Source organism: Myxine glutinosa, chromosome 7 (genome assembly GCF_964187855.1).
Source record: "Myxine glutinosa chromosome 7, kmMyxGlut1.1, whole genome shotgun sequence".
In the NCBI taxonomy this organism is placed as follows: domain Eukaryota; kingdom Metazoa; phylum Chordata; class Myxini; order Myxiniformes; family Myxinidae; genus Myxine; species Myxine glutinosa.
Genome location: NC_136267.1, coordinates 48,886,243 through 48,913,504, shown reverse-complemented (window position 1 = coordinate 48,913,504; position 27,262 = coordinate 48,886,243). Strand labels below are relative to the sequence as shown.

The 27,262-nt window shown below is 44.4% G+C and overlaps 1 protein-coding gene across 7 annotated transcripts; it reads left to right on the top strand.

The window, feature by feature from the left end:
• The first annotated feature begins 458 nt into the window (after positions 1-458).
• On the top strand, positions 459-25,810 carry LOC137431204 (hsp70-binding protein 1). Of its 7 annotated transcripts, none has more exons than XM_078781663.1 (8): positions 459-1,161; positions 1,348-1,779; positions 2,146-2,377; positions 2,687-2,911; positions 5,154-5,309; positions 17,121-17,217; positions 17,404-17,512; positions 25,373-25,810. In XM_078781663.1, exons 1-8 carry the CDS (start codon positions 916-918, stop codon positions 25,448-25,450), a joined length of 1,575 nt encoding a protein of 524 aa, XP_078637789.1. In that variant the 5' UTR covers positions 459-915; the 3' UTR covers positions 25,451-25,810. The 7 variants fall into 7 exon arrangements, with proteins under 7 accessions (XP_078637789.1, XP_067978362.2, XP_067978365.2 ...); XM_078781664.1 differs by having other exon boundaries at positions 639-1,299; positions 1,510-1,779; XM_068122262.2 differs by having other exon boundaries at positions 770-1,095; positions 1,138-1,779.
• Positions 25,811-27,262: the final 1,452 nt, after the last annotated feature.

The following is a 27,262-nucleotide window of genomic DNA, read 5'->3' as shown; positions in this document are numbered from 1 at the left end:
CTGTACAAAATCCAATCCTTGGAGGTCTCCGCACTTTATTGGAATAATAATAATAATAATAAATAATAATAATAATAATAATAATAATAATAATATTAACATTAAGCAGAACTATAAGAAGAAGAAGACTACTTTGAATGTGGAAATTGAATAAGCCTCGTATTTATAAAGTTCTTAAAATCTTAAATCAGCCAATTAACCATAAATTTAGTTATGCTAAGTTTGAATGAGGAAGTATATCTTTTATTTCCAGAGTGATTCTCACAACGATGACATTTTTATTTTCCTTTCAGTTTGTTGCGCAACTCATGACGCAAAGGAAGTGACGTATGGATATCTGTCTCGATATTGATAGTGTATTACATTACGCTTTCAAATTATAAGCAGTATTTAAAATACCAATGGATATTACTAAAAAAACATTAATATAAATTTCGTCTAAAATGCGACGTTGCAACATGTCAATCAATCTTCTTCTTCTTCTTCTCCTACACAGCAATTTATCAATCAAGTTTCGTAAACGTTTTATCTTGATATTTTAATATCGTTTACAAATGCATATTGCGATACTTTTACAGATTAAACTGATGGGTTTTGACAAATTAAACAACTACAGTTAACATTTATGTGGCGTCATCACGTCGCACGTGGAAGTGGAACCGTTGAAACCGGGATGTTTACATGCGACTAGTTTATTGAAGGATTTCTTTCGCAGATTTTCCTAATGGTGACGAATCTTTGATATTAACGTCATAAATTGACTTTTTCATTTTCGAATTTGATCAATTACTTTGCTTTATAATCTGGTTCGTTTGGGGAGTTCGCACGTGGTGTCCTTGAGGTTTTATATCCTTTCGGCTTCTAGTTCTCGTGTCGAGGTATTTCAAATTTGACTCCGTAAAGGCAGTAATCGCTATGGCTGACAGAGAGAACGTGAGTGACAATTCGCAAGTCAACCTCCAGGTCCAGGTACATCCCCAGCAGCAGGTCCAGGTGCATCTTCAGCCCCAGCAGCAGCTCCAGATGCAGCCCCAGCTCCAGATGCAGATCCAGGTGCAGCCCCAGCAGCAGATCCAGATGCAGCCCCAGCTCCGGGTGCAGCCCCAGCAGCAGCTCCAGATGCAGCCCCAGCTCCAGATGCAGCCCCAGCAGCAGATCCAGGTGCAACCCCAGCTCCAGATGCAGCCCCAGCAGCAGATCCAGGTGCAGCCCCAGCAGCAGATCCAGGTGCAGCCCCAGCAGCAGCTCCAGGTGAAGCCCCAGCAGCAGATCCAGGTGCAGCCCCAGCAGCAGATCCAGGTGCAGCCCCAACAGCAGCTACAGGTGCAGCCCCAGCAGCAGCTCCAGATGCAGCCCCAGCAGCAGATCCAGATGCAGCCCCAGCAGCAGATCCAGGTGCAGCCCCAGCAGCAGATCCAGGTGCAGCCCCAACAGCAGCTCCAGGTGCAGCCCCAGCAGCAGCTCCAGATGCAGCCCCAGCAGCAGATCCAGGTGCAACCCCAGCTCCAGATGCAGCCCCAGCAGCAGATCCAGGTGCAGCCCCAGCAGCAGATCCAGGTGCAGCCCCAGCAGCAGATCCAGGTGCAGCCCCAGCAGCAGATCCAGGTGCATCCCCAGCAACAGCTCCAGGTGCATCCCCAGCAACAGCTCCAGGTGCAGCCCCAGCAGCAGATCCAGGTGCAGCCTGTGCGTGACTTACCAGGTTTACTTCGTGCTGTGACATCTATTCGTGGAGCTGCCGGAACCACTAATACTGAACATTCTGCAATGTCAGCAGAGGTAATTATCAATAAGTAAGCATATAGGGCCCATCCTGTAGTTTTCTTTTGGAGCATCTACATGTTGGTCTGAATGGGGGGGAGTCAACACCTGCAAATTCTGCTTGTGGAATACATAGATATACTTTTTAATATATAAATATAATACGGTCCTGCCCATCGTGGTGCATTGCATAGTTCTATGAATTCCGATGCTTATTATCCAGCCACTCCTCTCCCATTTCTGGAAGATGTCCTATTCTGGTTCTTTATGACTGCTTTTGTTTCCCCCTTACCAATCACACCCCACCAATACTCCATGTACCTGCTCCAATTGCAATTTCAGTTGTGTTACCTGGTACCTTTCCTCACCTGTTTTCTCCCTTAGAACCAGCAATGGTTAATGAATGCCTTTGGAGAGTTGTGCTGTCCCAGCGACGATGTACAGCTAATGAAACAGGCAATTTCTCTGCTGGAAGTCGAGCCAAACGGGAAAAAAGAAGAGGGCAGCAGTCGGGAAAAGAACGAGGAAGAGGAAGAGTGGGACAAAAGAGTTCAAAGGCAGGAGAGGGCACTAGACACGCTTCTGGAAATCACCGAAATTGTAGACTATTCTCGAGGTAGGGATTTTCAGCCATCTATTTTACCTGTGCAGAGTAATTGTCTTCAGTATTATATAAAGTCATTAGACAGCATACAGGTAACCTTGAGACGAGCTGTTTGGCCTACTAAACCTGCACCACGATCCAATTGAATACATCGAGCAGCTACTGCCTCAAGGTTTATTAACTATGGATTGAGCCAACCTAATGAGATTTTGTAAAGTCGGTTGAACGCAATATAAGCGACGTTTTCACTCTTTCCCTCCGTGTTTCCTGTACCCACTCCCTCTTGATCCCCTGCCGCTCCCTCGCTCTACTTCACGGCAGACTTTTGCAAGCTTGGCGGTATGGACGTGGTGTTTACAGGACCCTTGCTTTCCTCGGCTCCCTCTCTTCGACATCGTGCAGCGGAGTTGGTTGCAACTTGTGCCCAGAATGAACCCACGGTTCAATCTTGTGTCTTGAGTCTTGGGGGTCTTCAAACTTTGCTGGATCTTGTGGATAAAGACATAGATGAGGTTGTCAGGCTCAAGGCTCTTTTAGCTGTCTCCTGTGAGTTTCTGCTTTGTGGGGACGGGACTAACCAAGCCTGTTATTTATTTATTTATTTTCATAATGGAACCAGAAACCCATACGCTATTGGGTGTATGTATACTCGATTGCAAGTCATGCTCATAGCTCTGGTATTGATTTGAGGATTGCTCGTACCATTTGCCATTTGAAAGCACGGTCCTGAAGGTGCCATCAGTTCCGCATGGTTCCAACATGAGTCTTATCCATTCATTGCTTAAAAATACTTTGCTGAAAAGAAAACTTAATTGGTTATACAGTCGTGGCCAAAAATATTGGCACCCTTGCACTTTTTTCAAATAACTCACAATTTTCTCGAAAAACAAGTTGAAATCGACAAAAGTATTTGTTCTCCACAATTCTATATTTCACTGTTAATATTACAGAACCTTTGTTTTTTATTCAGAATGTAATATATCCTTGAAAATAAAAAGAAATGGCATTGACAAAATTATTGACACCATCGACTTAATATTTGGTAGCACGGCATTTGGACAAAGTAGCTGCAGTCAAGCGCTTCCCATAGCCATGAATGAGCTTCCTACACCTCTCTACCAGCAGATTGGCCCACTCATCTTGTGCAAACTGCCACAGTTCTCCCAGATTTGAAGGGTCCCTTCTCCCAACTGCTGTTTTCAGATCTCCCCACATGTGTTCAATGGGATTTAGATCTGGACTCATTGCTGGCCACTTCAGAACAGTCCAGCGTTTTGTCTTGAATCATTCCTGGGTGCTTTCTGAAGTGTGTTTGGGGTCATTGTCCTGCTGCAAGACCCATGACCTTTGACGGAGACCCAGCTTTCTGACACTGGGTTGAACATTGTGCTCCAAAATGCTTTGGTAATCTCTTGATTTCATGATGCCATGTACACATTCAAGCCACCCAGTGCCAGAGGCAGCACAGCAACCCCAAAACATCCCTGAACCTCCTCCATGTTTGTCTGTAGGGAAGGTGTTCTTTTCTTTGAAGGCCTCATTTTGTTTTCTGTAAAAATAGAGATGATGTGCTTTACCCAAAAGCTCTAATTTGGTCTCATCTGTCCACAGGACATTCTCCCAGAAGGATTTTGGCTTGTTCACGTGTGTCTTATGTCTCTCTCAGCAGTGGGGTCCTCCTGGGTCTCCTACCGTAGAACACCCTTTCATTCAGTTGACGATGGATAGTGCAAGTTGAAACTGTCGTACCTTGTGTCTGAAGGTCAGCTTGAATCTGTTTAGCAGTTTATTGAGGTGCTTTCTCCACCATTCAAACAATCCTTCGCTGCAATCTTCGATCAAGTTTTCTCTTGCGGCCACGTCCAGGAAGGTTGGCTACAGTGCCATGGGCCTTAAACTTCCTGATAACATTGCGTACGGTGGACACAGGAATATCAAGGTCTCTGGAGGACTTGTAGCCTTGAGATTGTCCATGCTTGGCTACAATCTTGTGTCTGACCTCCTCAGATAATTGTCTGGTTTTCTTTCTTTTCTCCATGCTCATTGTGGTACACACAGTGACACAAAACAGCACAATGACTCCTTTTCTCCATTCAAACTGGTTCAATGGGTGATTTTTATGTTGCATGCACCTGCAACTCACCACAGGTGAGTTCAATTCCAAAGTAAAGGAGAATCACCTGCTTGAAATCTAATTATTTCTAACAACTTCTAAAAGGTGTCAATAATATTGTCTGGGCCATTTTAGGATTTCTGTGTAGCATAAGCTAAGATTCAGTGATTTTTTTTCAGCTTTTTTTGTTTTGTTCCACTGCAAACCAAAGAAATACGTATGTGGATACCAAAAGATTTTTTAATGTCAACAATTTTCTGGAAAAATAGTGCATTATTTGAAAAAAGTGCAAGGGTGCCAATATTTTTGGCCACCACTGTATGGAGCCATAGCTTGGAGTCTACATGTGTCTGTAGGCACTACGTCGGCACATTATTCGCGATTATAAATATACTATTGCATGAAGTGGCAGGATGGCCTCAGCCCTAGAGGTACGCACACTTGCCTCAAAGCCATCTAGCCTGACGATGTCCTTCACTAGCTATCGCCGGCACCCTGAACAAATTTCAAAATTCCTACCCAAACTACTCTTGGGAAAGTAATGGGAAATCGCCCAGTATGACCCTTGCCAAGAATCTGCTTTGGCAGCACCGATGCTCTGTAATACAGTATGGTGCATGATAATCAGAATTGCAGGAACAGGTTAATGCTTTGCTGTGTTCCTTGTTGGCGCAGGCATTGTGCGTGAAAGTGAGGCAGCGCTGCACGAGTTTGTGGAGAAGGACGGTTGTTCCTTGTTGCTCAGGAGCCTGCAGAACGAGTCTCCACGATTGCGCGCAAAAACTGTGTTCCTGGTGCATTGCTTACTTCGTAACAGACCTCATCTTCAAGGTACACACCAAAGTTGGATACCTATGAATTGGCTTTTGCAACCATTGGAGTGCTCTGACTCACAAAGGAAGGATGCTGTCATTGGTGAGGAGTGGGGGTTCGATGTAAAGGTTTTTTTTTTTTTTTTTTTGTAAACAAGATCGAGGCTCGTTTAAGAGCTAGCACATCAAACACATATTAGCACATAAAACACAAAAAACATAAACGGACACAAAAAACAATAAAGGGAGGGGGAGACAAGATAGGGAGAGAGAGCGTGGGAGACAAGATGGGGAGAGAGAGGGAAGCACACAAGCACAACAGTAGAGAACAGGGACATCGGGAGATTTGTTCAAAGGGAGAGGGCTGGGGGTTGGGGGGGAGGGAAGGGGTACATGGTACAAAACAAATTGACACAACAATGAATTTCAGGAATGAAGTCGGACATTGAAAGATGTGGATTTGGGGTGTATTAACGGGGGTAGAAAAGATGAAGGTTTTGGATGGTGGAAGATAAGAGATGGTGGTGAACAGCTGTTTTGAAGACCTGGCGGGAGGAGTGGGATTGAAGAGAGTGTGGGAGTTTGTTCCAGAGGTGTGAAAAAATAGGAATAAAAGAGTGAAGGTGAGCAGAGAGTCTTGATTTTGGCAGTTTAACCAGAAGAGGGTTGCTGGCAGTTCTTGTGCATCCTGCAGGAATATTTGGGAGATAGAGCACAGACAGAGCAGGGGGAGCAAGGCCAGAGAGGAGTCGGTAGAAGACAGAAAGACCACCAAGTTGCCTGCAGTGAGAGAGTGAAAGGCCCTCAGAATCAGCTTCATCGCGGGAGATACCAATGATCCTGAAAGCTTTGGTTTCTACAGTGTGAAGCCGAGCTAGGTGTGAGGCAGGAGCACCAGCCCAGAGTGGAGAGCAGCATTCCATTGAGCTACCGATGAAAGTCTTGTATGTGGTGAGGAGCCCAGGTGTGCCAACGAAGGCCTTCACACGACGGAGGATGCCCAGTCGGCGACTGACTTTGGAGGCCAGCTTGGAAATGTGGTTTTCCCAGGAAAGATCATGGCTAATAGTGAGACCCAAAAGCTTGAGTGACAGAACTTATTCAAGAGAATTGTTGAGAAAGTAGATGGGAGGGTTTTACAAATGGTATTTTCGGAGAGATATAGTGAGAGTGTGAGATTTGTCAGGATTGAAAGACACGTTCCACTTGTTTGACCAGTTTGTGATTTTGTCCAGCTCTGCAGAGATTGAAGAGGCTGCTGCCTGTCGATCTGAGGGTTGAGATATGGAGCGGCAGAGAGTGGAGTCATCAGCAAAGAGATAGAGAGGATTTTCCAGAGAGTCAGAAAGATCATTGATGAATACCAAAAAAAGCACAGCGCCCAGAACACAGCCTTGAGGAACTCCAACCTGAACAGGAAGGGGAGATGAGAGAATTCCATTCATGGCCACACGTGGACAGCGACCGGAAAGGAAGTCCGCAAGCCATTCGTGGAGATTTCCATGGATACCATAAGAGGAGAGTTTGGTGAGCAGGGCGGGGTGCCAGACTATTGAAGGCACGGGATATGCCAAGGGAGACGGCTCTGATTTCCTGTTTGGTGTTGAGGTCCTCCATCCATTGTTAAGACAGCAGAAGCAACATGTCCAGAGTAGAATGACCTGGTCTGAATCCAAATTGATGATCAGAGATCAAGCCATTGGAGAAGAGGAAGGATTTGATATCAGAAGCGATGATTGATTCCATGACCTTGCTGATGATTGGGAGCAGGCTGATTGGTCTGTAGTTGCAAGGATCTGTTTTTTCACCTTTTTTGTGTAAAGCGGTGATGTTGTCTGATTTCCAAGCAGATGGTAGATGACCTTGAGCAAAAGAGAGGGTGAAGAGAATAGAGAGAGGGTGTGAAAGAGCGGCAGAGCAGGATTTTAGGACCCGTGAGCTGATGCCGTCTGGTCCAGTTGCAGAATCAGAATCGAGGTTTGACAGAAACTTTTCCACCTTGTCAGGAGAGAAGGACACAGAGTCCAGGAGCATCTGGGTTCGACTGGGTAAGGTGGATACAGAGAGAGGTGGGTTTGGGACACAAGATTTTGAGTTAAACAGAGTTGAGGCATTCGGCTATGTCATGTGCGGTGTCAACTGTGTAGCCATTTGAGGTAAGGGAGGGGATGGAGGGGGAACAAACACCAAAAACAGATTTGACCAGACGCCACCACGATTTGGAGGAAGAAGACAGGTTTGAGAGGCCAGTCTTGAGAGTAGAGAGAAGGAAGTGAGATTGCCTTCATTTGGATTAGCTTTCCATGAGGCAAAGGCAAGTTGTTTCAGGACAAATGCCTCGCCACAAGATTCCATGTACCATGGACGGGAGGAACGGTATGACAACTGAAGATGAGATGGGATAAATCTGTGCATGAGAGAGAGCAGTTTACTTTAGAAGAATTCCCAGGAAGAGTTGATGTCAGAGGCAGTAGAGATGGGAGACCAGTCCAGATGATTGATGGCTGCTTGAAGACCGTGCCAGTCGGCCTGAATGAAATGCCAGACTCTTCGACGCTGAGGAGGCTTTCTGAGAATGTCCAGAGAGATGTCCTCTTTAACAAGCACATGATCAGATGAACCGATTAGAGCAGAAGAAGAACAGCAGACATTTGCAGGGAAGTTAGTCATAACGAAGTCTAGAAGAGATGATACTCTGTTGACTGATATCCAGGTCGGGAAATTGACAGATTGTGTCAGTCCCAGTGAGTCGCAGAAGTCCTTTGCTGAGATGCCATGGCTGGTGAGGGAGGTACCCACACCCAGCCAGCTGGCATGATGACAGTTGAAGTTACCATTTTTGAGGAAGAGAGAGTTGGGATGAGTGGATAGAAGTTGGTCCGAGATTAAATCATTATGGCTACATCAACATGTAGCTGTTGTTTATTTACTGTGATGGAGAACTTGATTGCTGGATTCCAGGTTGAAATTGACTCGAGTTCCTATGTTGATGGATTGGACTTGGATTAAAGATTCGCTGTCGTTAAATGAAATGAAACTTTCTGAGGCATAATTGTTAACTTGCATGATCTTGCAAAAATCAGGCATTACTATGAAAAGAATTTTTTTTTTTCCATATTATCGTGGAAAATCATGATCTGTGGAAATAATTCATATTTGCAGATATATATATATATATATATATATATATATATATATATATATATATATATATATATATATATATACAGTGGAACCTTGACTTACGAGTTTAATTCGTTCTGTGACCGAGCTCGTAACTCAAATTGCTCGTTTCTCAAATCAAATTTCCCCATTAAAATGCATTGAAATGCTATTAATCCGTTCCAGCCCGCCAAAAACCACACCAATTTTTTTTTAAATATACAGTATATATAAAAATATCTCGCGCTTTATATTTCACCTGTATGCAGCATACAAGTTGGCAGGATGGCCTGGACTGGAGGTACGCACACTTGACTCTAAAGTCTAAACTGTCCAGCCTGGGTTTGAATCCCGACCCAGCTATAACCTGTCATGGGTGAATCACAGGCAGGGTGATTCATCAATGTGTGTACCGCTAAACTGGGCGCCCCGTTTGCGTCCCATTAGTTGTTGGATGTTAAGGATCTCACCGTGTTTTCCACAAAGAGAAGGCGAGCTATCGCCGGCACTCTGAACAAGTTGTGGCCTGGCATGCTCTTCTCCTCTGCCGTTATATACGTCCTCCTCGGCACCTCGCTCATGTTTTTCGACGATTGCGTGTTTTATATCCAAGCACAAGTTTTATATAAAACACGACGATTGCGTGTTTTATATCCACAAGTTGTGGCCTGGCATGCTCTTCTCCTCTGCCGTTATATACGTCCTCCTCGACACCTCGCTCATGTTTTTCGACGATTGCGTGTTTTATATCCAAGCACATCATCCTCTTCTTCTTCTCAGTACCGTGTTTTCCACAAAGAGAAGGCGAGCTATCGCCGGCACTCTGAACAAGTTGTGGCCTGGCATGCTCTTCTCCTAACTAACTAACACAAGTGCGAAAAGTGGTTTTCAACACTAACACAAGTGCGAAAAGTGGTTTTTCCACACTAATACAAGTGCCAAAGTGGTTTCCTGCACCAACACAAGTGCGAAAAGTGATTTTTCAACAATAACACAAATGCGAAAAGTGGTTTTTCAACACTAACACAAGTGCGAAAAGTGGTTTTCCACACTAATACAAGTGCAAAAGTGGTTTTTCAACACCAACACAAGTGCAAAAAGTGGTTTTTCAACACTATCACAAGTGCAAAAAGTGGTTTTTCAACACTATCACAAGTGCAAAAAGTGTTTTTTCCACACTAATACAAGTGCAAAAGTGGTTTCCTGCACCAACACAAGTCCTCTGCCGTTATATACGTCCTCCTCGGCACCTCGCTCATGTTTTTCGACGATTGCGTGTTTTATATCCAAGCACATCATCCTCTTCTTCTTCTCAGTACCGTGTTTTCCACAAAGAGAAGGCGAGCTATCGCCGGCACTCTGAACAAGTTGTGGCCTGGCATGCTCTTCTCCTCTGCCGTTATATACGTCCTCCTCGGCACCTCGCTCATGTTTTTCGACGATTGCGTGTTTTATATCCAAGCACAAGTTTTATATAAAACACGACGATTGCGTGTTTTATATCCACAAGTTGTGGCCTGGCATGCTCTTCTCCTCTGCCGTTATATACGTCCTCCTCGACACCTCGCTCATGTTTTTCGACGATTGCGTGTTTTATATCCAAGCACATCATCCTCTTCTTCTTCTCAGTACCGTGTTTTCCACAAAGAGAAGGCGAGCTATCGCCGGCACTCTGAACAAGTTGACGGCAGAGATACTGTACTTGCACGGCAAGATAACCACGTGACCGGAACCCACCTGGCGGCGTAAACTCAAAATAACCAACATGCGAAAACAAAAATGCAGCGCTATACGACAGAGATACTGTACTTGCACGGCAAGATAACCACGTGACCAGAACCCACCTGGCGGCGTAAACTCAAAATAACCAACATGCGAAAACAAAAATGCAGCGCTTTACGACAGAGATACTGTACTTGCACGGCAAGATAACCACGTGACCGGGTGGCGAAAGCTCGTAACTCAGATCTCGGCTCGCATCTCAAAGCAATAAACCGCCCGAGCGACGGCTCGTATCTCGAAAAACTCGTAAGTTGGGGTACTCGTAAGTCAAGGTTCCACTGTATATATATATATATATATATATATATATATATATATATATATATATATATATATATATATATATATATATATATATATGTATATATGTATATATATGTATATATATATATATATGTATATATATATATATATATATATATATATATATATATATACATATATATATATATATACATATATATATATATATATATATATATATATATATATATATATATATATACATATATATATATATATATATATATATATATATATATATATATATATATATATATATATATATATATATATATATATATATATATATATATATATATATATATATATATATATATATATATATATATATATATATATATATATATATATATATATATATATATACATATATATACATATATACATATATATATATATATATATATATATATATATATATATATCTGCAAATATGAATCATCTCCACAGATCATCATGATTTTACTATATATACTGTATGTATGTATGTGTATATATATATATATATATATACAGGATTTTAAAGAAGGTATTTAAGGTATTTCCCTTAAAAAAGAAAAATTTCAGACCTCGACTTTGCGAAATTGCCACTAATATAATATTATTATTATTATTATTATTATTCGAAGGTACCAGTGTATGATGGTCTGCAGTTAGCGATACATATTTTGGAAGTTTTTAATATGTGCAACCATAAAGTAGACATGACAGCCAGATTCACATTCCTATCTGAAGAACGGTGTCCACCAAAATGCAGCACCCCTTTCTGGCAGTGCACAAATGGCAGTTTTTAGTTCATTCTAACTCCATGAGAATTCAAACCCAGAACGTAATATGCGATGTGGAGCACACTGCCAAGTTAGATATTGTTTCCCCATTTCCTGTTACGTGACTGCATTACACATTAAAACATTATCAGTCAGTTATCCCTTATTACTCGTATTGATAGCCGAATCAACTTTTATTTTTGCATTACAATATCCCGATCTTTCAGGACATTTTAGAGGAGGCAATGTGGCCACACAGTGCAGGTGATTAGAACATCTGCTCTGAATTTGGGAGGTGGGTTGTTCGATTCTACCCTGACCAAGTCATACCAAAGACTTGAAAAATGGTACGTGCTGCTTCTTCGCTTGATGCTCAGCATTTGGCGAAGAGAACACGAACAAGCCGCATGTGTTCGCATCTTGAGGGAATGGAGATTTCTAGTTGACTGCTGAGAGAGAAGTGCCACCACTAGATGGCGCCGTCGGAACCCATTATTTTTGGTAAAGTATCAGCTTACCCCTAGGTCAATAGCCATGTTTGTCGGATGTCAAGTTCTCTGTTGTTTGTTTTCTATGTCTGCACTTGAATGTTTGATTTGTGTGTGACAACTCTTCCATGAGCCTGAGAACCTGTTGGGGAAAAAAGGAGCATCGGCAGCCAGAAGCAGCACTCGCATTCACATGTAAAACATGGTATTGGGGATGTCAACCCACTGACAAAATCTCAAATTTGAAAAAACATGAAAAAAACTTATTCATTACTGTGATGAAAGCACAAAATTATATTTCACAAAGTAATGGAAAGGATCTTGATTGTCACACTATATTTTAAATCATATAAGGATTGACTATCCGTTTGTCCCCCCTCGGTCCCCCTTCGCTTATTTCAGTCCACTGCAGGTTGAAGGCCTTCCTCAACTCCTGTTTACGGGCTTTTTGGCATACTCAGCACGCTTGCAAGTTGCGGGTTAGTGAGAGCAGAAAGCGTTAGGAATGGAGTAGGTGGAAGAAGAAAAATACCCATGAACTCCATCACGGCGTTTTTGCATTTCTTCCCAAATATTTATGCACACTTATCAAACATGAAGGGAGGGATAGGAAAAACCGATGTGCATGAGAGGCCACATTCAAGCAGGCCATCAACTGAACAATGTTGCAGTTATGATTAACTCTCGTTTCATTAGTGGATCACAATACACGACTTTCAAAATGACGTATGAATGCTAAACGAGGCCCTTCGCGCATGCAAAGTGTGTGCGTATTCAGTGTCTCAGTTTTGCTCGCCGGGGACTTTTAACCTGCCATTGCTAATATGTACTCGTAATTCAAATCGTCCTTTTAACATACATTTCAGCATTTCGACGAAAGAGTGGCAATTTCAAAATGGTAAACTATAATTGTTCTGATCGTGAAGGCAAATCGGAATCACTGAAATATAGGAAATGCGAGAAATATCCGTGGATGAGAGGTGTCGAGTTCTTCCATTTCCTGTTTGTACAAGTGAGCAGTGGCAGTGGATATAACACACATACACGCATGGATGGATGCCTCTCCTTTTATAAGAAGATGTAAAATTATAGTATAATATATCTTGTGGCCCCAGCACCAAACAAAATATATATATATATATATATTTACAATGGCCCTGACAGTCCAAACAGCTCCCACCACTTCCATCTCCTCCCAGACGTGATTAATAGTAAATATCATGATTTAAAACTTACTCTGTGCATTGACAACCCCAGATATAACCTTCCCTGCAGTGTTGAGAAGCAACCAAACCAGATATGGTGTCTCCTTCTGGGAAGTTTTCCTGCACGTGGGTAATGACGGCATCGTCTTTCCGATTTCAGACTCCATTAAATAAATCACCGAGCCTGCCATGTTCACATGAGGTAATCCCGCAAGGATGAAAGCCCCACTCACTGGCAACAATGGTCGAAGGTTTGGATAGAATGCACCCATCTACGTACCTTTGAGGCTTGCACCAATGCACACGCTTCGGGAGTTTGCAGTACGGAGAGCTGCAATTTATCAGCTTTTTGGGGCGAGTTCAGAAAGTTCAGCCACCCTCATTTTGTAGTTGTGCACCGCTTTCTCACCAGTATGTTTTCAAGTATTTTCAGCTTCTTTTGGAAGCTTTGTGAGGAATTTTAGGGAACAATCCTTATCTCGCACACACAATATACGTCTGGCTGCCCTGATGAACCCTGTTACCAGGGGTTTCTGCGCTTGCATCCCTCATCCACCATATTCAACCAATTCTAATTCAGCAATTACCCCTTATTCCATAAAATGAAACAAACATCTTCTGGGAACATGTACCACTTTTGGTTAAGCATGTAACACAGCCACTTTATCTGTGTGAACGACATTTTAGATGCATGTCTTCTTTTTTTTCCTTTTTTTGTATACAGAGTCGAGGCTCGTGAAAGAGCTAACATTTATCAAACAAACAAATCAAACAAACAAGCAAACAAAGTATATAAAAAGGGGAGCGGTCGACAAGATGGGGAGAGAACGGGAGGAAGCACACAAACACAACATTTGAGAGCAGGGATATCGGGAGATGTGAGGGAGGGAGAGGGCCTGGGGGGAGGCAGGATAGGTATAAAACGCAAGGACACCAAGGACTTCCAGGAAAGAAGTCGGCACCTCAAAAAAGTGGATTTGGGGTGAAATTAGCGGGGGTAGAAAAGATCAAGGTTTTGGATTGGGGAAGATAAGAGATGGTGGTGAACAGCCGTTTTAAAGACCTGGAGGGAGGAGTGGGTTTGAAGAGAGTGAGGGAGTTTGTTCCAGAGGCAGGAGAAAAGAGGAATGAAGGAGTGAAGGTGAGCAGAGAGTCTTGATTTTGGCAGTTTAACCATAAGAGGGTTGCAGGCAGATCTTGTGCGACCTGTAGGAATATTTGGGGGTCAGAACCCAGAGAGAGCTGGGGGAGCAAGGCCGGAGAGGAGTCGGTAGAAGACGGAAAGACCACCAACCTGCCTGCGGTGAGTAAGTGAAAGGGCCTCGGAGATAGCGTCATCGCGGGAGATTCCAATGATTCTGAACGCTTTGGTTTCAACAGCGTGAAGACGAGCTAGGTGTGAGGCAGGAGCACCAGTCCAGAGGGGAGAGCATTACTCCATTGAGCTGCGGATGAAAGCCTTGTATGTGGTGAGGAGCTCAGGTGTGCCAAGGAAGGACTTCGCACGACGGAGGATTCCCAGTCGGCGACTGGCTTTGGAGGCCAGCTTGGAAATGTGGTTTTCCCAGGAAAGATCATGGCAGATAGTGAGACCCAAAAGCTTGAGTGACAGAACTTCTTGGAGAGGATTATTCAGAAAATAGATGGGAGGGTTGTCCAGTCGGTCTTTTCGGAGAGACGTCGTAACAGTGTGAGTGTGAGTCATCGTAAGAGTGTGAGTTCTGTACTGGGATAAGAAGGCTAGTTGACTGCTGGACGAAGTGCATTTAAACTTATGGATGCTTTTTAATGTCGTGAAATAAAGCTTGCCAATGGTACTATTTGTCTTTATATATATATATATATATATATATATATATATACACAAAGAATTAAGTTAAGCACCCCCCCCCCCGTTTTTTTACAACCTCGCACATTACAAGTTTGTTGTCGTCAAAACAGTGTAATATACCCATGATATTGCTATATTTTCTGGAGAAGTGATATTATGGTCACATAAAAACATAACAATCATGCCGTTTTCAATATTTTATTCTGAATAATTTAAGGTGAAAATTTTTGGGAATTTTAGGCATATTTTCACCTCAATTTAAGTATGGAGCTATAGGTCCATCACGGACAGTGTGGATGACGTTTATGTTTTCTAACGTACAGTCATTGTTCTGAGAAGACCTCTAGCGATCTTTGCGTCAATAACGTGTGTAGGACCCACGTGATCGGATCACTGACTCAACCGTACGTCTCATAGACCCTGTAAGCCGTCGTATGCGTTGCTGTGGCAGGTTGTTCCATTCCCGATGTAATGCACGTTCCAATTCATCCAGATTGGCTATTGGAGGGACCATCTTCGCAATTTGCCAATGTATACATATACACAAAGAATATATATTAGGGGGTGCTTAACTTAATTCTTTGTGTAGGGGTGCTTAACTTAATTCTTTGTGTATATATATATATATATATATATATATATATATATATATATATATATATATATATATATACACACACACACATCAGTGCTGTATTGGAACCTTTGAGACAGCCCACGAAGAATAGTTGAAATACTGGAGTACATGCTGGCAGGCGTAGGCCATTTCAGCAAGCACCTTGCCTATTGTGAAAGACTCCCTTTTCCACCCCATTCCAAGATTCCCTTTTTCACTACATACAAAGACTGCCTTTTCCGCCCCAGGCTGAAACTCCCTTTTCCGCCCCCACGCCGAGACTCCCTTTTCCACCCCAGGCTTAGACTCCCTTTTCCACCCCAGGCTTAGACTCCCTTTTCCACCCCAAGCTGAGACTTCCTTTTCCGCTGCAGGCTGACACTCCCTTTTCCACCCTACGCCGAGACTCCCTTTTCCACCCCAAGCCAAGACTCCGTGCCACGCTGAGACTCTCTTTTCCGCCACAAGCCGAGACTCCCTTTTCCGCCCCCAAGCCGAGACTCCCTTTTCCGCCCCCAAGCCGAGACTCCCTTTTCCGCCCCCAAGCCGAGACTCCCTTTTCCGCCCCACGCTGAGACTCCCTTTTCCGTGCCATGCCGAGACTCAATTTTCCAGACCATGCTGAGACTCCCTTCTCCGCCCTAAGCCGAGACTCCCTTCTCCGCCCTAAGCCGAGACTCCCTTTTCCACACCATGCCGAGACTCCCTTTTCCGCCCCAAGCCAAGACTGCGTGCCACGCTGAGACACTCTTTTTCGCCCCACCCCGAGACTCCCTTTTCTGCCCCAGGCCGAGATTCCCTTTTCCACACTATGCTGAGACTCCCTTTTCTGCACCACGCCGAGACTCCCTTTTCCGCACCATGCCGAGACTCCATTTTCTGCCCCCAGGCCGAGACTCCCTTTTTCGCCCCAGGCCAAGACTCACTTTTTCGCCCCAGGCCGAGACTCCCTTTTTCGCCCCAGGCCGAGACTCCCTTTTTCGTCCCAGGCCGAGACTCCCTTTTTCGTCCCAGGCCGAGACTCCCTTTTTCGTCCCAGGCCGAGACTCCCTTTTTCGCCCCAGGCCGAGACTCCCTTTTTCGCCCCAGGCCGAGACTCCCTTTTTCGCCCCAGGCCGAGACTCCCTTTTTCGCCCCAGGCCGAGACTCCCTTTTTCGCCCCAGGCCGAGACTCCCTTTTTCGCCCCAGGCCAAGACTCCCTTTTTCGCCCCAGGCCGAGACTCCCTTTTTCACCCCATTCCAAGATTCCCTTTTTCACCACATACAGAGACTCCCTTTTCTGCCCCAGGCTGAGACTCCCTTTTCCGCCCCACACCGACACTCAATTTTCCGCCCCCACGCCGAGACTCCCTTTTCCACCTCAGGCTTAGACTCCCTTTTCCACCTCAGGCTTAGACTCCCTTTTCCACCCCAGGTTTAGACTTCCTTTTCCGCTCCAGGCTGAGACTCCGTTTTCCACCCCATGGGTATTCCCAGTTTGACTGTAATATTTAATTATCTCTCACTTTTACAGAGTGGTCGAAGAAGAAATGCGGGCAAGGGGGTTAACAAGGGGAGATGCAGAAAATAGGGCAAAATGGAGAACATTGTCATGGGGACCGCAAGGCTAACCCCCGCTCTTCCAGGGAAAATGGCCTTAAAATGCCTGTTGTTTGTTGTTGTCTCACTTTTACAGAGAACTTTATTGCTATGGGGACGGTGCAGCAACTGGGGATGATGTTACAAGATTTTCATGAACCATCACATGAGCACATCGCTGGAGCTCTTTGCTGGTAACCATACGAAAGATTCTGAAAATAATTTATAATGGTACTGTATTCATTCCCTTCCTTCTTCCTTTCTGTACCCTCCTTTTCTGCTGCTTTATGTATCAAGTCTTTATATCCTCACTCTAGATGCATTTTTTTTATTGTCTTCTATTACCCTGTTTGCCCTCCTTTATTTTTTCAATGGTGAAGTCTGGCGTCTCATCCCATGGGACTGGCCGGGTGTCAAGAGCCAGATTTGGGGTTGGAGCAGGCACTCTGTAGTAGAATCTCAGAGCTTGGTACCAACGATCAGTTTCAGGTCAAAAAAATTCACTTCTTTTGATGACACTTAATTTTAATTGTGTTGAAGGAATTTTTATCGTATCTTAAGTGTATTGGGCCAGAAGTCAATTACGAGTCCGACCCACAGGTAGCATAATTTATGGCGGGCACAACTATATTGATGATGTAGTGCCCCTTGTAGGTTAGTGTGCAGAAATTTGTAATTTGTTCAGGGTACTGGTGACAGCTCGCCTACTTTTCCCGAAAGACACTGTGGGATCTTTACCAACTCACGTCCACCAACTAATGCTATGCCAAACACCCAGCTTATCATCCATCTGAAGGACGCACACTTTTTGATGCAGCACACTGCAAAGCCTGGTGTTGGCTTAGCGGTTAGGGTGCCGGCTTGGGATCCTAGGATCCTGGGTTCGAATCCCGGTCGATCGCTGAATTAACGCCAGGGGGGTTGACTCAGCCTGTCATCCTTCCGAGGTCGGCAAATTGAGTACCAGCTTGCTGGGATGAATGATCCCGGTGTGTACCCCGATTTAGAATAGGTACACCGTATCCCTGCGCATCGTAAGAGCGTGACCAAGGGTTGGCGTCAGGAAGGGCATCCGGCCATAAAAACATTGCCTCAAACAGGGAACCATGATTGTCATGGGGCCCGCAAGGCTAACCCCCGCTCCAGCGGGGAAAAATGGCCTTAAAACGATCATTCATTCATTCATTCACACTGCCTACGAAGCACCGATCAAACAATTTGTAGTCGGGTTGGGTATCAAACGCAGACGAGACAGCTCAAACGTGCCAGTACGCTACCTCTGCACTATCCTGTCAGGACTTTAAGGGATGAGGTGATTGACTGGCACAGTAGCGTTTCATGAGCGTAAAGGCAAACGAGCATCCGTGTAAATGAGCAGCATAAGTGTGCAAGGTTGTCACAGTTTGAGGAATGCTTACATTACCTGAATCAGGGCTGGTGCGTTATGAACATCTTGGCTTTGCACCTTCATCTGCTTGCAAGGAAAGCAAACAATAAAAGCGCCGATGATGCATCCGTGCAGAAAGTGTGAATTATAACCTTGCCTTCACTCATTTGAAATTCCATGCCTTTCCTTGCAATGGAATTGAAAGGTTTTTCTCGTGTTGCAGGCCCGCTTCTCAAATGGCATGGAGTCATGTGTCTCATGAGCGTCATATTAATCACTTTGCAACTGACAGATCTTGGTTTTTAATCATTAGATTATTCTCTTTAACCTTTTGTGAAATTTCTGTGCAGTTTTGTAATGCGATGAGGAAGCAAACATAAAAGCCCTATCCCACATTATCAATAGTCTGTTAATTGGATGCTCCCAATTGTGTTGTTAAATACCTTTATACATTTCAATTTCCACCAGGGCGGTGTGGTGAATCTGGTGCAAAACTAGAGTTAGAACACCTTACCCCACACAGTCTTGAGAAAAGGGATATAGGAAGGGTTTTTCAACTCTTTCTTTGTTTCTGAGCACAATCTGTTTCCTACGGTCCAAATTTTTTGCCTGAATCTCGTTATTCCCCAACGCTGAGAACGCGAGCGGCAACGTTGATTGGTCGAGATGGCATGAAATGGCGTAATATTTTGTCTAAGTCCTGCTAAACTGGAGGTTTTTGGAAGTGCCAACAAAGCGATTTGTGTTCTATAGTGTTCACGTATATAATTCAATTGAAATAAAATAAGGTTTTTTGAAGTCGTAGAAAAAAACAATTGGAGGTTTACGAGCACCGATGCAGCGTCGATTACACTTTTTAATTTTTTTGTATACATGGTCAAGGCTCGGGAAAGAGCTAGAACATTGAACATATCAGGGTGCAGAACAGTGGTGAGGTGAGGTGGGGGTGGGGGGTGGGAGACCAACAGCAGGGTTTAAGGACAACATAGAGGTAGACTTGGACAAATAAAGAGTGTGGTTAGAAATTCTCTCATTCTGGTAGAAGAAAACTCTCAGGAAGGGAAAACTGGATATTTGGAAGCAGGTGGCCTTGGGGGATGGGGGGAGAGGAGAGGGTAGATTAACGGGGGTAGAAAGGATCATGGTCTTGGGATGATCTGAGATTGTGGTGAACGGCTGTCTTGAAGACTTGGAGGGAATGATGCGATTATTTTTAATGTACCTATACATAGTTGAGGCTCATGGAAGATCGAGCACACTGCATGGATAAGAACGTAACAGGACGCACAAGGAACAGTAGAGATGCACACAAAAGGACCAGGAGAGAGACAGGGGAAACACCAACAGCTGAGTTGAAAGCCAAGATAGAGGGAGACTTGGACAAACAATGGGAGTTGGGAGGAAAGGAGGGCAGGGGAGAGGACCCATGGGGTGAACTGGATGGATACAGATGGCAAACTGAAATTTTGGAAGTAGGAGGAGGGATTGGCATGGGGGAAGGTGTTTAACGAGGGTAGAAAAGATCATGGGTTAGGATTGCGGATGATCTTAAATGGTGGTGAACAGCTGTCTTGAAGTTATGGAGGGAAGAATGAGATTGAAGAAAATGTGGAAGTTGGTTCCACAGGCAAGAAAAATAAGAGGATCGAATGAGTGGAAGTGAGCAGTGATCATGGATTTAAGTAGTTTCACCAGAAGGGTGTAAATGGTGGACCGTGTGAGCCCTGCAGAAACCTGGTTGGGACAAAGCACAGAAAGAGCAGAGGGTGCAAGAACCAGAAAGGAAATGGCAGAAGACAGTTGATGGTGGACTGACATCAGGCTGAGCAAGGTGTGAGGCAGGGGAGCCAACCCAGAGGAGAGAGTAGTACTTCATCAAGCTGAAGATGAAGGCCTTGTCGCTGAATAGAAGTTCAGATGTGTCAAGAAACGACTTTGTATGATTGAGGATTCCCAGTCCGCAGCTGGCTTTGGAGGCTAACGTTGAAATGTGGTTTGCCCAAGAAAGATCATGGCTGATCGAGAGACCTACGAGTTTGAATGACTGAACTTCCTCCGGAGGATTGATAGGAAAGTAGATGGGAATGGTGGGAGAGGGGGTTGCCAGAGGGTCCCATAATACGAGTATTGGTAGCTCTTCAATTAGTCTGAGAGCTTTCTTTTTAGAGCATGCACTAAATACTCATTAAAAATGTAACAAACATAAATGTGCACATTTCCTCGCCTCCCATATTAACGTACTGGCCATTCATGATCAAAAAAGGGAAGCAATGAGGACCATTTCCACCAAAGCATCTTAGTTGAAAAGTTGGAACTGGATAATTCATTGATGGCAACCAGAGGGGATTCAAATCAGACACGTTAATGCACAGGGTCTTAAAATGGTAGTGCCGACTGCTCACGTCCCTTAACGTCACGCACTACTTCTTAAAGTGGTAAAGACCAGACTTGGCATTATGGTTAGAGCGTATAATGGATAGTCTGGGAGGTCGGTCATTCCAACCCCAGCCAGGTCATACTAAGCACTTTACTCATTGTATGTGCTGCTTCCTTACTTGACGCTCATCATTTAAAACGATAGAGCATGGACAAAGAACCATAAGACGACAGGCTTTGATGGGCCTCCTCCTGAGTGGAAGTTCCTTACAAGGAAACTTATTATTATTATTGTTATCCTGGGCGCGTGAAGCGAAAAGCGGGGCTAAACAATTATTGGTTCATGTCCGTCCGTCCGTCTTGTCGGTTTTTGATCGAGGAACAACTTATTTAAATCAAGTGTTATATTTTGAACACAAATCGACAAGTCTTTCGTCTTTTGAAGTCTTTCGAAGACAAGTCTTTCGTTTTACCATACTTTGGCTTTGAACACATTTGAACACACACACACCCACATTTAAATCATCACTCAAGACCCACCTGTTCAACACCGCATTCAACTCCTGACCGTCTCCTCTCCTTCTCCTTTCTTTGTGCTTGGTTATTTAATTTATGTATTTTTGTCTTTTTTGTCTTTGTTTTACGTACTATGTCAAAGCGTCTTTGGGTTTCTTGAAAAGCGCTATACAAAATAAATGTATTATTATTATTATTATGAGCAGAGAGGACTGAGGTAATATTTTGACTCTGTCTGCCGTTTGGGTGCTCCTTCTTCTTTGCTCCCCTCCGCATTTTCTCCCCTCCGCCTTCAGCAGTGCTAATGCAAACAAACTTTTGGAGCACTCTGTTGCTTTGTAGTGCAGCGGCATAGCAAAAATTTAAGAAGAATTGTGCATTTTGTGATGGAAGCACCAAATTTGGCACAATGATAGAATGTTATATTTAGAACATTTTCAGATATGGAACCACTTTGAAATTCACCCAAGGTCGCCGCCATATTGGATTTCAAAATGGCGGCTTTAAAAATCTGTAACCCTTAGGGGGGGTGGCGGAAACAAATCCTACAGGCACAATTATTGCCCCATTCACCCTATATCTTTTCTAACATCAGTAGACACATTACAGCGGCGATTCTGAGCTCAAGGGAACATCTAGGGATCTGGGGAGTGAAAAATTTGAAAATTTCGGCCAAAAATACCCCTAAAAGAGGTCATTTGGTGTCAAATTTCAGGGGGGGTCGTGTATTGTCCTGTAGATAAAACATGCTGGTCCGTTGATTAACCCCTAATTAAACGACTTTTTTGTTTGTTTGCTCCATTCAGGTTTCAATCATGTCGAAGCAGTTCAAGTTAGTTCATGTTACCAAGCATGTAACTTCAACGCCAAAGACGCCACTGGACTGGGAACTCTGTGTTCTGTGTCAAGTTGATATAGGAGAGTCCCTACAGTGTCCTGCTGTCACGAAAAGAACTGATGCAGGTGCTGGATACAAGACACTTGAAGACAATCTATCAGCATTCAATAAACTAGGCAAGCTGCCACAAGACGTGGACTTGCAACGACTGGATGAAGGCCAAGGGATAGCTGCCACTCTAGCTGCCCACCAAGCCAAGTGGCACAAGTCATGCAGGGTGAAATATAACACTACCAAGCTACAGCGGGTACAGAAGAGAAGTCATTCAGAGGGAAGCCCTATCCCCAGTACAATCACAGATAAGTACAAGCTTACTAGGTCTCAGGCAGCTTGTGTTGATAGCATATGCGACAATTTGTGCTTCTGCCAGCAAGAGCTTGGTTTGGAGTTTCATCAAGCAGCGACATTGGAACTAGATAAACACGTTCGCAAGGCTGCAGAGTTTCTTCAGGATACCACTTTGTTAGCCCAACTGAGTGCTGGGGACATGGTCGCAAGAGAGGCCAAGTACCATAAGAAATGTTTGACATCCCTATACAACCGCGTGAGGGCAGCAAAAAAGCTTGCTGAGCAAAGCCAGAGCACGGTAGATGTCATTTCAGCAATAGTCCTTGCTGAACTGGTAACGTACATAGAGGAAACTGCTAAAGAAGAAGACACTGCTCCTGTATTCAAAATGGCAGACCTCACCAAGCTCTACACAATGAGAATGGAACAGTTCGGAGTTGTGCTGGAAACACGAGTCCATACAACCAGACTCAAGGAGCGTATCCTGGCACACTTCCCTGATCTGCAGGAGCACAGGCAGGGAAGAGATGTCCTGCTGGTGTTTCAGGAAGACATTGGCAGTGCATTAGCCAAGGCATGTCAACATGATATTGACAGTGATGTTGTGCACCTGGCACGAGCTGCAGGGATTATAAGGAAGGATATGTTCCAGTCATCTCAGCCTTTCAATGGGTCCTTCTCAAACAAATGTCAAGAAGAGTCTGTGCCACAACTGCTGCTGACAATGGTCTCCATGATTTTAGAGGGCGCAGGCATCAAAGATCAGGCATGTCAGTCATCGGCATCGGCGTCTGTGACAATAGCTCAACTTCTCAAATACAACAGTGTGAAGCATGAGAGGAGAGGTGCAGGCACAGACGTACGACACAGCATTAGTCAAGAGACTCCTTTGCCAATATATCTTGGCTTGATGCTTCATGCCCATACGAGAAAGAGGGAACTGGTTGACACATTATCTGGACTAGGGATCAGCATTGCCTATGATAGAGTGCTATGGATCTCTGCAGAGCTGGGGAACGGGGTCTGTCAGCGCTTTCGGGCGGAGAAGGTGGTCTGTCCCCCAAAGCTCCGCGGTGGAGTGTTCACCACATCAGCTGTGGATAATATAGACCACAATCCCAGTTCCACGACAGCACACGACTCCTTCCACGGAACTGGTATTTCATTGATACAACATCCAGACTATGACAATCAAGGCACAGACTGAGGTATTGTCATCATCGGGGGTGTCTCAAATGTCAAGACTGTGGAGGACCTTCCATGGTATTACACAGATGTACAACCAGTTAGTTCACTTGCCAAAAGCCACCCTGTACCAGCTGGAACCCAGGCGTCGCTGCAGAGGAATCCTGCACAAGCTGAACTGGATAAAGAGAAGAGGTGGCTCCAGACTGTGAAGGATGCATGTGACAGTGGTGACACACAGAATCCAGGAAACATTTCTTGGGCTGCACATCACGCAGAGAACCAATCGGCCAAGGATACTAGTATCACAGTCACACCCACTGCCTTGCTTCCCCTCTTCCATGACCAAGCCCACTCAGTGGCAATGATCCGCCATGCCATGGATGTCGTGAAAGCAGCGATCAATGAGCTAAACCCTGGACAGATACCCGTCGTCACACTGGACCAACCACTTTATGCGATCGCCAAGCAGGTGCAATGGAACTGGCCAGACACACATGGTGAAGATCTCTTTGTGGTCATGCTGGGTGGTCTACACACAGAGATGGCAGCTTTGAAGACAGCAGGAGACTGGCTGCAAGACAGCGGTTGGACACAGGCATTGGTTCAGGCAGAGATAGCAACAACTGGCACAGCAGACTCCTTCTTGCGTGCAGCTCACGTCAGCCGTACAAGACGCGCCCACCAAGTAACTGTTGCTGCCCTACACATACTGCAGCATCGTGCATATGACATATACAACGAAAGAGCAACTGCAAGAGATGAGGAACCATTGGAGTTCGAGGCATGGTGTGACCAGAGAGCAGCGGCATGTCCACAGTTTCAGTACTGGGCCACTGTACTTAACCTGGAGCTCTGTATACTCCTCTACATACGTTCACTGAGAGAGTCCAACTTCACGCTGTACATGGACACCCTACCAGAGCTAGCTGCATGGTTCGCTGCATTGGGCCATATCCACTATGCTCGCTGGTTACCAGTCCACATCAGGGACATGGTTGGCATTGCAGAGAAACACCCAGATGTTGCTGCCAAGTTCCATGCGGGGCACTTCACATCCAAGAAGACTAGGCATGCTTTCTCCGCCATCTCCCTAGACCAGGCTCATGAACAAAACAATGCCACGGTCAAAGGCGATGGCGGGGCAGTGGGCCTAACTGAAAATCCAAGTGCTAAGTATATCCAATATGGCGTCAGTAAATCAACTTCTAAGTAGAACCATTCAATTCCTTGACCTCAAGTTTGTACATCCAGACACTAAAATCAAGGCTGTAGCTGGTATAGAACCAGAAATATTTGTAATTAAAGATTTTTAAGCCGCCATTTTGAAATCCAATATGGCGGCCACATTGGGGTGAATTCCAAAGTGGTTCCATATCTGAAAATGTTCTCCATATAATATTCTATCATTCTGCCAAATTTGGTGCTTCCATCACAAAATGCACAATTGGTTTGCTATGCCGCTGCACTATTGTAGAGCAGTTTTCATGCATCGCTTGCTCAACTACCTTATATTCTTCAACATTCCGTATCTCAGTCCGAGTTAAACGTGGTAGTCGACTTTTCGAGCCGATATTTTTTAAACCGCTGTGGCTCGCTCAGCGTAACCAATGTGCAGTACGAAATGTCAATCTGATATGACCTTGATTGCTGATGGGTTTTTTTTCTGGCGTCTTTATTTCCCTCTCTCCCTGCGCAGGAAGAAAAGGAGTTTTGTGAGCAACTTTTAGAGATATTCGCTGCAAATGGCCCCAGCAATGGGGCCATGGATAGATGAATGGGATGATTGATCAATCTGACCGCACCTACTCTTCCCTTCCTCCCGCTGTTTGAAATACGTTGCAAATGTTTCTGCGTAGCCGATGCACCTGTATGATGTATATGCTGTTGGTATGTGAGGATGTCAGAAGGAAAATGGGGACATGTCCTTGGTCAACAGCTCCCTGTTAGTCATTAGTTTGTGTTTCGGCTCTAAACGGACTACTCTTTGAACAGAAGATTAATTTTTTAATTTTGCTAAATATTGATGCAAAAATATTTGAGGTTTAGGAGGACTGGAAAGGTTAAATGCATTGTGTCAAATTGAACAAGCATCTATGCAGAGGTTTTGTGAAATAGAAGCTGATGTATTTATTAATGGTCTCATGTTTTTATTTTGTGTTGACTAATCGATTGTCACATTGTTACCCTGCGCTCACGAAGCAAAAAGCGGGGTTAAGCATTCAGTTACGTACGTACGTGTGCCGTACGTGTCTGCATTTTAAAAATTCATTTTCTCGGCAACCGTTGGTCCGATCGACATGAAATTTTCACCATAGGAGCACCTACGCCTGCAGAATATTTTAATGATTATTATGACGTCATAGGTCACGTGGTACAGGCGCCATCTTGGAAAAACTTCGCACCTCTATCTCTGAAACCACTCCATGGAAAAAATTGAGACTTGGCTCATTGCCAAGTACTCCCCATGGGGAATAAGATATGTCAATGATGTCATCGGTGCCTTCGTTATGACGTCATAATTCGACAAGTACAACACTTATCCGATCATTATTTTAAAAAATTCAGCAAGTGTTGGTCTGATGGACAAAATTTTCACCATAGGAGCACCTCCTCCTTCAGACTATTTTAATGATTATTATGACGTCATATGTCATGTGGTACAGGTGACATCTTGGAAAAACTTTGCACCTCTATATCTCCAAAACCGCAGCAAGGAAAAAATTGAAACATGGCTCATTGTAAAGAACTCCATATGGTGAATAGGTGTTGTTAACGATGACGTCATTGGTGCCATAATTATGACGTCATAATTCGACAGGGACAACGCCTCGTCTGATCAGTTTGAAATGTATTGATGGTGATCTCTGCAACAATTATATTAGAGAATATAAATTTATGATGTCATCGCTCACGTGGTCTGGCAGCCATATTGGATCAAAGGAAAAAAATGTTCAAAAATAGAAGAGTTGGCTCGCAACAAGTTGACTGTGCAGGGTAAGTATTCTATGAATACCATCTAGTTCTTATATGGGCTGCCAGCGTAGCCTGGAGGTATGTTTACTCACCTCTGAGCTGTCTAACCTGGGTTTGAATGCCGACCCAGCTATAAACTGTCGTCCTGGTGTTTCACAGGCAGGATGAAGACCATCGACGTGTGCGCCGTCCCTCGGATTGACGTTAAACTGGGCGCTCCGTCTGCGAAAATTAGTTGGTGGACGGCAAAAATCCCACAGTGTACTTGGCGAAGAGAATGCGAGCTATCACCGGCACCATATCCAAATTACAAATTCCTGCCATGACTTCCTGTGTGGGAGTGATGACCCATCCGGGGTTGTAACCCGAGCCAAGATACTGCTTCGGTAGATGCAGCACTCTGTATAGAGAGAGAGAGCATGGTATCTGATGACGATGTTTGTTCTACAACAATAACATTGAGAGTTTCTGAACATGCTCAATGTACTGAGCTGTTGCTATGTCACCTAGTGATTAAGGGGTTAAATCTCAATCCCTCTCAGGCAGTCGTGCAAAATCCGAGATGCATTTTATTCCACGGGCAGCATTACTCACCCCTGGGCATTAATCTTCC